This window comes from Gavialis gangeticus, unplaced genomic scaffold (assembly GCF_001723915.1).
Source record: "Gavialis gangeticus isolate Ggan-Ray unplaced genomic scaffold, GavGan_comp1, whole genome shotgun sequence".
Classification (NCBI taxonomy): domain Eukaryota; kingdom Metazoa; phylum Chordata; order Crocodylia; family Gavialidae; genus Gavialis; species Gavialis gangeticus.
Window position 1 is genome coordinate 2,154,931 of NW_017729012.1, and position 12,312 is coordinate 2,167,242.

The 12,312-nt window shown below is 43.8% G+C and overlaps 1 protein-coding gene and 1 long non-coding RNA gene across 7 annotated transcripts in view; one reads left to right on the forward strand and one right to left on the reverse strand.

Moving 5' to 3' along the window:
• LOC109293215 overlaps positions 1-10,264 on the forward strand; it is a 19,063-nt gene extending 8,799 nt beyond the window's left edge. Inside the window, exons 2-3 of the long non-coding RNA XR_002096268.1 lie at positions 9,265-9,453; positions 10,178-10,264. This is a non-coding gene — a long non-coding RNA (uncharacterized LOC109293215). The remainder of the gene's footprint in view (positions 1-9,264; positions 9,454-10,177) is intronic.
• The window catches only part of RAP1GAP2 (RAP1 GTPase activating protein 2), a 318,489-nt gene continuing 308,072 nt past the window's right edge, over positions 1,896-12,312 (reverse strand). For all 6 annotated transcript variants that reach the window (XM_019511025.1, XM_019511028.1, XM_019511029.1 and 3 more), the window contains 8 exons: positions 10,124-10,261; positions 9,234-9,352; positions 8,386-8,499; positions 7,656-7,773; positions 5,980-6,106; positions 4,583-4,659; positions 3,372-3,412; positions 1,896-2,332 (listed from right to left, as the gene is read on the reverse strand). In XM_019511025.1, the coding sequence (XP_019366570.1) occupies positions 3,404-3,412; positions 4,583-4,659; positions 5,980-6,106; positions 7,656-7,773; positions 8,386-8,499; positions 9,234-9,352; positions 10,124-10,261 (702 nt within the window). In that variant the 3' untranslated portion in view covers positions 1,896-2,332; positions 3,372-3,403. The remainder of the gene's footprint in view (positions 2,333-3,371; positions 3,413-4,582; positions 4,660-5,979; positions 6,107-7,655; positions 7,774-8,385; positions 8,500-9,233; positions 9,353-10,123; positions 10,262-12,312) is intronic.

The following is a 12,312-nucleotide window of genomic DNA, read 5'->3' on the forward strand; positions in this document are numbered from 1 at the left end:
CTTCATGTGCAAGTAAATACAAGCAGGGGTGGACTCTCCGAAGGTGTAAAGGAATCAGCACAGCTCCACTGAGGCCAAAGCAGGCATTATTGAGACCCACTCTTTACTATTGCGCTTGACTGTTCCCATTTCAGCGTCTGTCCCAGGTGGCAGTGCTTAGTCTTTGGCAGAGAAAAGGCTTTTAAATTATACAGGCCACATCCCTCCTTAACTGCAGTTCAGCAGCTGATCAGTGAAAACCTGCGCTCTGGTAAAATACCAGGTTCCCATAATACTAAGCAGCAATTAAACCACAGCCATCTGATTATCCAAGGCCGTGCCTTTGTTTTGGCCAGTGGAAAGCAGGTGTAAAACGCAACCAAATCAGGGCGGCGCCATTCAAACACCCCCTCTACATCAGTGCAAATCACTGCTCCAGGTGCAGGGCAATGAGGCCTTGAGAGGTTAGGAAGGTGGGGTTGTCTAAGGGCAATTCTGCGCTGCCACAAGTGAGATGTGGCCTCTCTTTCCACATGCCAAAGCAGATGTAGAAGTATGTGGCGCTCATTCTTTCCTCCCAGGGCACATCTACACATGAATGCACCTTAGGTACTGCACTTTTAGCTTAGCACTTAATAAAGCATTAACTCAATGCGCAGCACCTAGAGTTACTGCACAGTAGCACCAGCGCACAGTTTAGTGACGCTTACTGTGCATTAGCCTAATAACACTGTGCAGTAGGCTACTAACACGGTTTTTGCTGGCTAACAAGGCCTGCGCAATAAGCATCTCATGTAGACATGCCCACAGTGCCGGAAATCAGGAGCATGTTCCACTGAAGTCAGTAGAGCTGGGCTGATAAAACCCTGGTGTGAGATGAAGAGATCAGGACCACTTAAAGAAGAGGAGAAAGAGCCAGATGCTCAAATTGCTTTATATCGGGTGGGGGGGGCGTTAAACGCACCCAGTGCCCCAAGCCAGAGCATTTCAAACATTTTTCTGCAGAGCAGCGTGGGGGGGCGTGTAGCAGTACAGTTTGCTCATTCATCACTCATTGTTTTCCTTCTTCCCAACCCTATTTTGACTTTGCACACCCACGCACCACATCAGCCATTACACAGCAAAGGCACAAGCAACAAACTTCCTCTGAGTGGGTGGGTTTTGCTGCCCTGCCAAACAACTTATGCACAAACAAACAACAAAAGTCGCCTTCTTGACAGCTCGGAATTTACTTGCTGGAGATAAATTCCAGCCGAGTGGAGATTCTCCAGGCCATATGTGCTCCTATAGAGCAAGGACCACGTTCTCTGCTAGTAGAAAGCAATGCAGCTCTATTACCATCAACTACTGATCTTATAAGATACCAAGATATCCCATCTGAGATCACTGGTGAGGCTAGGCCCTAAAAAACCTGCAGCAAGAGATGGTGCCTGCTCCGAAGAATTGACAGTCTAAGTAGACAAGACAGAAAAAAGAGTGGAAAGGCACAGAGAAGTTAAGTGACTTGTCCAAAGTCACTCTCTGGGCATTCCCTGACGCCCACACCCATCCATCTTCTCTGAACTGAAGTCCATGGACAGCTGCAGATTTCCAGAAGCAGAGAATTTTGCCGTGATCCTCTCAAGTCCTTTACGACTTCATGGAGCAGACAGGTGGCAAAGAGAACTGAAGGGGGAGCAGCCCAAGCTGGGAGTCCAAAACATATATTTGAGAGCATCTCTTGACAGTCTCCACCACAACCAAAAAGCCCTGACTAGTTGTTTTCCATTAGGAAACTAAAAATAAAGCTCACAGGTACCCTGGAAGAGCAGAGGATGGCTGTGCTGCTTTCCTCCTGGGCAAGGAGAAGTCATATGCTAGCTGAAAAGTGATACGCACAGAATCGCAGTATGTAAAAGCCTATAGGGAACAGGATCGGTTACTGAAATGTCTTTTTGTTTCCAATCAGAGGTACACAAGATGAACAGCACTCATCTGACAACAAACAGCTACAGTACGCACAAGGAGCACATGAGGTTAACATTTCAGAGTACCGAGGACAGGTGAAGTCACCGTGAGCAGATCGTACGTGGTACGCGGCAGAAAATGCATCTCCTTATGCAGTGCAGGAAGAAGGTGTTTTGTTAGCTAAAGTGGACAGGGTGGAGGAATCTAGCAACGTGTTTACCCTTCGGAAAGGATGGGTTGTCTGTCAGCACTCGCTGCATGATGGCAGTTTCTTCTTGACGCCAAGGTAAAGCTGAGTAGGTGAAGGAATGGCACTGCGTGGCGGCAGGTCGCTTTTAGTGTGGAGAATGTATTTTCCCATTTGATGTTCAAGAGAAGAATTTTTCCCTTTGCTGACACAAATTCACTGCAAAAAATAAGAGGAAAAAGGAACAAAAGGGTCAGAAACAGACAACGGGGATTGTTCTTGCTCCTCCAGAGGCGAGGAGCCCGAGTTTTGCCAAATCCGAGGACCGTTGAAACTTTCATAGAATCACAGAAAATGAGGGTTGGAAGGGACCTCAGGAGGTCACGTGTAATCCAACCCCCTGGTCAAAGCAGGGCCATCCCCAATATGTAAAGAGAGGACCTGATCCAAGACCACCTAGAGTCTTTCAGCTGACTGCAACAGGTTTTGGACTTGGCCTTTGCCAAGGAGCTGGACCGACAGCTGTGAGAATAAATGACCGGCTCATTCACAGGTGCTTAGAGGCCCCACCAGTGTCACAGCAAGGGGGTTGTTAGCTCCAAGTATGCAAATATCGTAAGTGAGGATGTTTAAAGAAGCAGCAGCTGTCAGGAGACTGGCTCAGGTGTTTGGTACATGACTCCGTAGAGTTCATGTTCCTAAGCTCCTCTCCCCAAACAGGAGGGCCAGGAATTTTCTAATGAAAGCTTATAGGTGGTATAAACTCCATGTTTCTGTACACAAACCTCTATCCACATCTACAGAAGTTTCTTGGAAAACTTTTCTTTTCCAATTCTGGTGAATAAACAGCAAAGGCACCCTTAGTTTTACTGTAAAAAATCCCAAGCACATGTATTTAAAAAAAACAAGGCAATGGCTAAAATAGCTGAACTTGAAAGAATGAGACCTACTGGCATTCAGAGCATATTCTCCCAAAATGGAGTGGTGGAAGCTCGTGGGAAACATTTAAAATTACTATATTTTTAAGGAAAATTAGGTAAAGGGTGGGGGATGGGGGAGAGAATGAACCGACTAAAAGATGCCTTATGTCTTTATCACCGGTTTTTACAATTTATTGTTGTCCCATCAGACAATAGCCTTGAGGGTTCAAGATAACTTTTCAATCAAAGCTTTAACAAACAGTGCACTTATCCAGGGTTAATTGTTCTCTAAAGATACATGTTTTACCAAAACATTCTGGGTAGCTTTAAACACTCACCTTTTTTACAAGTTCGTTATGTCTAATTCCTGCTAGTGACTCTATATAGAAAGAAAAAAAAGCAGAGCTCAGTTTTTTTTCCCCAACAAATGAAGAGGACAATGTACAATAGCAACTCTTACTGTGCACCTCATTTCTTACTTTCTTAAATGCATCTAAGAGAGTCCCAAACAGGCTGGAACAAAGGTCAGGCGTTAGCTTCACATCAGTAGTAACAGAGCAGGCAAAAACCGGTACTAGCACTTGGGAGTTTGGCTTAAGCTCCCATAGAGAAAATGATTCCTAATGTCTGGATTTGGAGGAGTTTTATCAAATACCCTGCAGATTTTTCCAAGGGGAAATGACACAGGAGCTTGTTCCCCCCTACGCCTCCCCACAAGCGGTATTCTACCATTTTGCAGAAATAAGCCACTGGACGTCATAAGAAACAATCACTTCTATTTAAGCCTGTCGCTTGTCACAACTGGCACTTTTGATGCCAGGGTCTCCCTTGATATAAATGGCATTTGGGATCCTGATGCTGGGAACTCACTGTAGAAGACAATATGCATGTGCTAGTGTGGGGGTGGCGAGGGGCTTATAGTCAAAACTCTTCTCAATTTTACATGCCCAACTCTGTTCTTCTCTTTTGGAACGAGCAGACAGCCCCAGGACCTTGTGGAGGCCCCATGCCCTCTCATCCCTCCATAGACAGCCCCGAGTGGTGGCCGCATGCCCTCCCTTCTCTGCCTGCGGGTGGGCACGGAGGCAAAGTGCTCTGCCGGACAGAGGACTGCACTCTCTGCTCTGCTACAACAGCACTGTGTTGTAGAAAATTCCCTTTGCAATTGGGAACTCCCTGCTGCCTCCCGTATCAACTGCCCTCTCGCATCTAGCTTGACCGAGTACGTCCAAGTTTTCCAGGGAGCAGCATAAGGATTCAGATGGGCTGGAGCGGCACTGTACCAAATTCTCCGCCAGGTGGAGCTGCACTATACCTGATGATGCACTAATAGGATCAAGTAGAAAGTTTGCATCAGCTGAGGAAGCCAAAGGCTGGTCTGACTTCTGATGGGTCCAGGTGGCAGAAGATCTACATGGGGAAGCAGTCACCTCTCAGTAGCTACTACTCCCTAAAAACACAGCTGAGGCAGATCAGAGAATGGGGACCGTAACAGGCAGAGCGTGCACAGTGCTTAGTGCCTTATCTAGTTACAACAACATACACGTACCGTGCTGGAACTGGAATGGCTAAGCTTATCGAAGCGAAACTTTAGATTTGACCTTGGAGAGTTTCTGCTCTTTATATCTGTCGGAAGAATTCAATAAAACAGTATTTGTTTAAGCTAATATTGATTACAGCTAAGCCAACCTGACAAGCCAGTCAGTGTAATGGAGTCCCACAAACCTTACCAATATTCAGTTCATTTTTGCTAAATGTTTGGCAAAATCGCGACATTAGCTGCACGCCTTTGATGAGGTGGAGTGACACTTCCGTGCCATAACGTTTGGAATAGCAATCACTCAGAAAAGACTCATCTATAAAAATTACAGGGGAGTTTCAATTTGTTGGGAGGCCACATGTGAAATGGAAATTTTAAAACATGAGAAGTCACTGTGTGAATACTCCTGGGAAAAAAGAATCACTGAAAAAAACAAGGAAGAGGGTTTGTACAGCAAGCAGAACAAGGGGCAGAGCTATAGAAGAAGTCTAGATTTAATTTTTATTCATATTTTTCCAGCTCCACTTTTAGTTCCCCAGCTGTTCCCAGTTCCTAATTCATCAAAGAATAACTAATTTAGCTGGCTATTTCAGAAATAACTGGAACGCAACGTATCATTTCAATTACAAATCAATGTAAGCAAGGCAGAATCACGTCCAAAGGAAATGTCTTGATCACTGGTTTTATTCCGATTCGCAGTATTTGCCACAGGATCACTAAGTTTCCTACCCAGCGTAAATCTCAGAAAGAGTTGCCAAATTGGGCTCAGTTTTGGACCTCTCACACAGATTAAATCATACACACTCGTGTGAGTTATCCTACTGATTTCAGTAGGCTTTTGCTACCAGAATTTAAGCAGCAATGGCTGGTGATACGGCGTTCACTAAAGATTAATGACTGGTTGGGTACAGAAGTTGGCATGAAGGGTCATTAACCCCAGATAAGTGCAGGACTGTGGTTGGGGCAAGATTAATAATTTATATATAAGCTTTTTCTGTTGCTTTGTGGGCTACATTTTGATGCTACACCCACAGAGCTATGGCTGAGCTACATGGTATCTGTTGGCAGTGACATAATGACTTACATCTTCACAGAAGGAAGATCATTTCTCAAAGCTTCAATGGGCTGAAGGAAAAAAAAGGAGGTAACAGACCTCCGTAGACACTAGTGGTGCCCGATTCTGGTTCTGAAGTATAAGGGAAGACCCATGTCAGCGCTGAAAGGTATTTCTTGGAGGAGTCCAATGGAAACCATTTCCCGTGGAATGATTTCTTCTTAGAGAACAAAGTGGAGCCAAAAAAACCCTGCTTTGTTTCCTGTAGGAAAGGCTTTTTCCACTAGTATGTATGTAGTAATTCACTGGGTGCGATGACCCTTATTGCTCGAGACTCTCACATGCTACGCACCTGTGGGACTCCGGCTCATGATCACGGGGGTGGCAGCAGCTGCCACACTTGGGTTCTCGTTGCTGGGAGAAGAGCTGTAGACAAACACGTCCTGCTTGAACGGTGATGCTGTGGATGGTTGGCTGCCCTGGGGGTAAGATTGAGCAAATGCATAACCACAGAGCACTCATCAAGGGTGTTCCTATTTATATTCCACTGCATCTGCGCTCATCAGAGAGCCCCATCTGAGTGCCAAGGTGGGAACAGTTGGAGCAAACTTCCTTGGCAGGCTGCTGGGGCTCAGATGTGCCCTGCTCTGTCCCACGATGCACAATAAGGACTTTTTCTACACATTGGCCCTAATTCTCTCACTTACAAAGGTGCGAAACAGGAGTTAACTAATATCAGTGAGGATAAACCAGGGTGAGTGACCCAGCTGTGCAGCACTCATTCCTCTGAACAGTCCTGAGGTTCAAGGTGAAGAAAGGCTCCAGAACTTGGCCTATAGCCTTTCGTTGGGCTTTCAAAAGAGTCTTTAGATTACTGTTAGCCCCTGAGTCTCGTGATCAAACAGAGCAGCGACAATAACACATGGCTACAGATACGAGAAGCCAGATTCTAGTCCACCTAGAAAGTGTGCGATTGAATGTAGGCACCTAAGTACAACCTTAATCCACCCTGCTCAAGCTCCCCAAAACCTGTTAATACAGGCTCCCTCCTTGTTGCAGTTTTGCGACTCAGTCTTAGGGGTCAGATGTCACAAAAAGTAGATGCAGCAATGGATTTTCAGGGATTTGAACAGGACTGATAGAGTCATGCTCAGACCCCTAAGTCCGCTTAGCTGACCAACAAGTGAAACAGCATCTGGCCCTAGAGCATAACACCACCCAGTGCTGTAAGACTGCTGATCGTAGTCAGAAGAGCTCACTGTAGTTTGGGCTCAGGTGCTGTTTTCCCTCCTCCGTACTTCAGTTCTCTCATCAGTAAAATGAGGACAATGACACAGGCATTTGCAGCACAGTGCAAAGCGATGCAGACTCTTGAGTTAGCTCAGCTACACAGCAGGGTACATTAGTCCATGTGGAATTTAAGACAATACAGCTTCCTCAACCCGATCTAGCTTACGTAGCTATGTGGAAATGCCTTGCATTGCATGATCCCATGGTAAAAAGTCCAATATAAAAAAAAATGCACAGACGGACACAGAGAGAAGTGACACCAATTGCTCCCTTAGCTATTACTGGCAAGATTTCCACTTTTAGCTGCAACATGCAACTAGCTATAGGATTTTGTACCTGACCATAAGAATTTGCATTATACAGTCATTATTTTGTTGGTATATAGATTTTACTCTATGTCCTTCAACTCACGGCCCTTCATGTTACTCCACAGAAGACCACGGGCTGATTTCTGGAGTTTGGGAGAAAACTGCCACGGATTTTTTCACTCTGTGAGCATGGCCTACCTTGAGCAGGCAGCTGAGCTACGTAACATCCAGCAGTTCCTTCCAGCCCTATTATCTTCTCTAAAGGAAACATATAAAAGCATGGTGCCCACAGATAAGTGGAAGACTCCGTGCAGTAGAAGCAATGACATGAGACCCCACCAGTTTAAATAAGGAGTCTCTTCACCAGAGTCACAGCTATAAGATCAAAGATAAGTTCCCCTAGGTATAATTATTTCATTTCATTGCCTACCACACTATCATATTCTTCCATGGTTTCGCTCTCCCCTGCTGTACTGCTGAAACTGCTGGTGCTTGATGAAGAACGGGAGATGTTGGACCTTCCATTTTCTTTCAGTTTAATAAATGGCCTAGAAAGCAAACAAGGCAACAGCAATTAATTACAGCAGTATCCCCTAATATTAAAGTCAAGGGGATACATTCATCTTTCCTACAACTCCATTGACTTACATGGGGGATGAGTTTGCCGTGGCACCTCCATCCATTTAAAAACCCCACATGGTAAAGCAACCAGTAAATACGACTAACAGGAAAAAAAGACCAAGTTAATTCCCCGGGTGGTAAAAAGAACACTAAGTCTCTCTGCATTGATTTCCCTTCCATTTTCAACAGCCCCCTACTATCCTCACCTCTAGACGTCCTGCAGGAATTGCCAATATGCTACAGCTATTTTATATTTCAGCTCTGGTCTTCTGGACAATTTCTGCAAAATACCATTTGTTTTTAATAAGAGTTTATGGAATTATAGGTATTTTTACGCAAGCAAGCATGAATCACTGATGGTATCATCCTCACCAGCTAAGTGTTATTTAAAGTAAGACACAATATTAGGTTTGCTGTGAGTCAAATAAGAGCATAGTCTCCTCTCCTGCTTGGTTGTCTGCAGGCTGCCTACTGACCTGTATGAGTCTGAACTCCAGGGTGAAAGGATGAAGTAATGAATCTGCTCTTTCTCCATTTACCTCTCTTTGTTGGGGCATATTTCAGGAGAACTAGGGTTAGATGAGGGTTCAGATTTCATCTCTTGAGAAGAATGTCCCCCGTCTGGGGTCTTCTGTGTCCCTGAGACACTGTCACTGAAAAGAAAAGTACTGAATGAATGAATGAATGATTAGATGAATTCTAGAAATAATTGGCTATTTCTGCTCCCTGTCACACCACAATAAATGCATTAGACCAATAAATGCTTTCTCAGTTGCACCAAATGGTCTGAAACCAGTCCAAGAGGGACCAAGAAATCTGGCATTTAGTAAGCATCAGGGGGAGATCATTTCCTATTGTAATAATTAGCTGAAAAGGAAAGTCTGTCACTGTCAAATGTTGGTCAAACTGGTTTAAGTGGGTGACTGACTTCTCACTGAGGGTAGTGAACAGTAGTCATGTTCACTCCCCAATTTTGGAAAAGGTTGGTGATGGCTGAAACTTTGAGTCAAATTTTGGCAGCTCACCTTTGGCTACACAGATAAGTGCTCCTTTTGGGATTAGCAAGAGGTCTTAGCAATGTATTGGCCTTCTTAAACTAAGAAAAGAGATCAGGGATGATGTGCTAGCCAAGAGGTATCATCTGTATGTAGATGATACCCATAAGCCGAATGTTATCAACAGGCTCTGTGGGCTTGGCCCAGTCATGCCAGGGTTGAACATTATCAACCATGAGAGGGGCACATAAGGTCAGCTCTGATCAACTCTCTGAACTTAAAAGGTGTCTATCCTTGGCGCACAGACATGGTAGCAACCATATTCTCTTTTCCAATTTAAGGCCAGGACTTTCTTGGATTAAAAACAACTACTGATGCAGCGTGGCATTTACCATCGCGTCCTGCTCTCTGATTGACTTTCAGATCCCGTGTGCAGGCGGGGGAACAACCCTGAACGTCGCTTAATAGGACTCCTGGACTGGTTCTTGGCTGTTGCTGCTGCAACAGGAGGCTGAAAAACAAACCAGGCCAAATTAAAAAGATCAAGATCTTCTCAACAATCTCTATTCATTTGCAGCCACCATGGCAACTGCTCAAGACAACTGTTTCCAGGTATGTGACTCTCCTTCAGCTTAGAGTTCTACAAAATATTTAATGCCACTATAAAGAAAAAAAGATGCCTTGGGGTTGAAAATCTGAGAGCATAATCTTAAAATCATCCCCCCCCCTCCACCCCAAAGACAATGACATTAAGTGTGGTTGAAAACAAACAAAGCATTTGTCACCCAAATCCAGTCCTTATCCTCTGACATGCAACTGCCTGGAAAATTTCTGGATCACAATGTGTTGTCATAGTCTTATCATCAGCATTCAAGAATATTAATGCACCTATTAGTAAGTCTGCCCATACACAGTTATAGGGAGCAGTATAAGCAAAGATGAAAATAGGGCACGATCAGCCCACGTGAAAGGAGCTGGACCCTGGAAGACAAATCATGCAGGGTAGTGAAAAGGGGCAAACTAAGTTTAAGCAGCTATTATTTTATTATTTAAATCTTATTGTGCAAATCAATTAATTAATTTATTTACTAAAAATTAGGGCTACACCAGGAAAAAAATCCAAGAAAAAAATTCACAATGGTATTTAGATGCCTTAAGATGCAAGTAAGGGACAGTGAGATTCACATAAGATGCCTATGTGAGTTAGGTACCTAGCTCATTGACTGTAAAGGCATCTTAACCTTTGTGAATCAGGACTGATATCTGGGTATGCCATACTCACCGAGAAAGTGGTCTTTGTTATTTCCCCACTGTTGTGTGCGATTCCCCCGCTCAGGCTCCCTGGGATCCCTCCACTGTGATGCTTCTTCTGGCTCCCCACCATGGTTTCCATCGAATGACTGCGGACACGAATCGCTCTCTGCAGGCAAGTTAATGTGAGTGTGATATATGCTGTCAAATGGTTTGCCCTGAGGACAGAAAGGCTTTCTCTACCCAGGCTAACAAGTGGCAAGAGGAACAACATTTGCTAGAACAGTTAACCAATCCAGCACTCTTCGTTGGGTACATTTCGAAATGGTCTGGAACGATTCAGACACACAAGAAATGTTGTTTAGTGACTGTAAAGCTACAACTTGTAGTGCGTTCTAAATCCTTGAGAAATAAAGATAATGCTACCAGGGCACATAGAGACAGCCACATGACATTTCATTTCTAACAAAAGGATACTTCATTTTTTTAATTCTGTATTTAATAATGATGGCTTGATCCTTGTATGCATTGAATACTGGCAAATGTCCAGGACAGCTGTACATGAAGAAAAATCAGGCCTTGGTTCTCCTCTTTTTCCTTCGGATTTTAGTGCTGACTGGACTGCGATACGGAGGCTTCCAGTGCAACCTCTTGAGTACAAACCAGAGATGGCAAGGCTGAGCTGAATTCTGCTTTCCCCAGCTGGAAACAGGAGACGCTGCGTTTTAGCCTACTGCAAAGCAACACCCGTTGGCCTCCAGTGTTCTTTCCAAAATGCAAATGGAAAAAGAGGAAAGCCAGGATCTGAGGTTTTTAACACAAATCAAATCAGGAGAGGGGATAAAATGATTTCACGCACTTTGGCCCAAATTTTCAAAAAAGCTAACTATGACAACTCAGGTCAGATTTTCAGAAGAGTTAAGCCTCTTGGATGTGGAGACCTTTGCAAAAATCCAGATTCTTCTTTCGGGCCCTTGAAGGGGAACTGGGCAGGTCTTGGAAAAATAATCTTGGTCTATATTATGAACATAGAGCTCTACTGAAAATCCATGGCATGTCAGACAGAGCAATAAAAGGCAGCATTTTCTATTTACTCTACTTGCTCTATTTAAGAATATTACAGTAACAACCAAGTGTCAATCATATCATGGGCTACATGCTCTAAAATATCTGCTTTGCAGTTGATTACAGCAGTGTTGCAGGCTGTAATGATGTCACTCCCTAATGACTTCAGTGCTAGCGACAAATAGCCCCATCCGTACGGTATCACATCTCGCAGTTCATCTTGCAGACAGACCCAAGCTAGCTTTAAACGAGCTACTTCAGCTATTGCTAGCCGTGTAGCTGTGCTGACATACAGCTCCACAAAGGTTTCTTATCTTCTTGGCCATGTTTTGCAGCTGGCACTGACTTCCAAGAACCAAAAGCAGATTACTTGCATCTAGAAATACCTACAATGCCCACTGCTAGATTGCTAAACTGCCTGCTGGTACTTTGTTTTTTTAAACCAGTAGATGTCAGCTCAGACCAAAGAAATGACTTGACTATAGTACAGCCACGATTTAACCACAACCTCCTCCTGCCCTCAAAATTAATCCAGACAAAAACGTAAATTTGTAACATTAGATTTATTATGATTGGCATTGATGTGTATATTGAAAAAAGAATAATACCGGAAAAAAATAATTAATTTATTTTTACTACCCATGTCTACTCAGGACTTCCTGGAATTGTGTAGACTAGCATTTTTTCCCAGAATTTATTTTTGAGATTTGACACATCTTGCAAAGGCTTAAATATGTACAATCTTTTTCCTTTACACGTGGTGAGGAGTCCCTATGTCTTCAGTGAAATGGCTCGTTTTTCCATAACATCAAGCACATGTTTAGTCCTCTGCAGGATTCAGGCCTGAAAATCTGTGGTCTTTTCGCCTCTGAATTTGTGACAGATCAACATGCATCATTATCTGTGTACCTGGATGAAAATTATGCTCTTTCTCTCTGACGGTGAATCTGCATAAGCCATAGTTCATACAAATAAACAGTCATTCACACATTAAAATCTGATTTTTGCCTTTTTTTTTTTAATCCTTATGACTTTAATTCTAAAAAAAAAAAAAAAAAAAAAAAAGTTCCCCAGTTTCCAAACTTCTGCACGTACCGGGTGGTGTGTCATGAAATGGAAGGTGGTTCATAATGGGCAGGACTATCACAGAGGGGT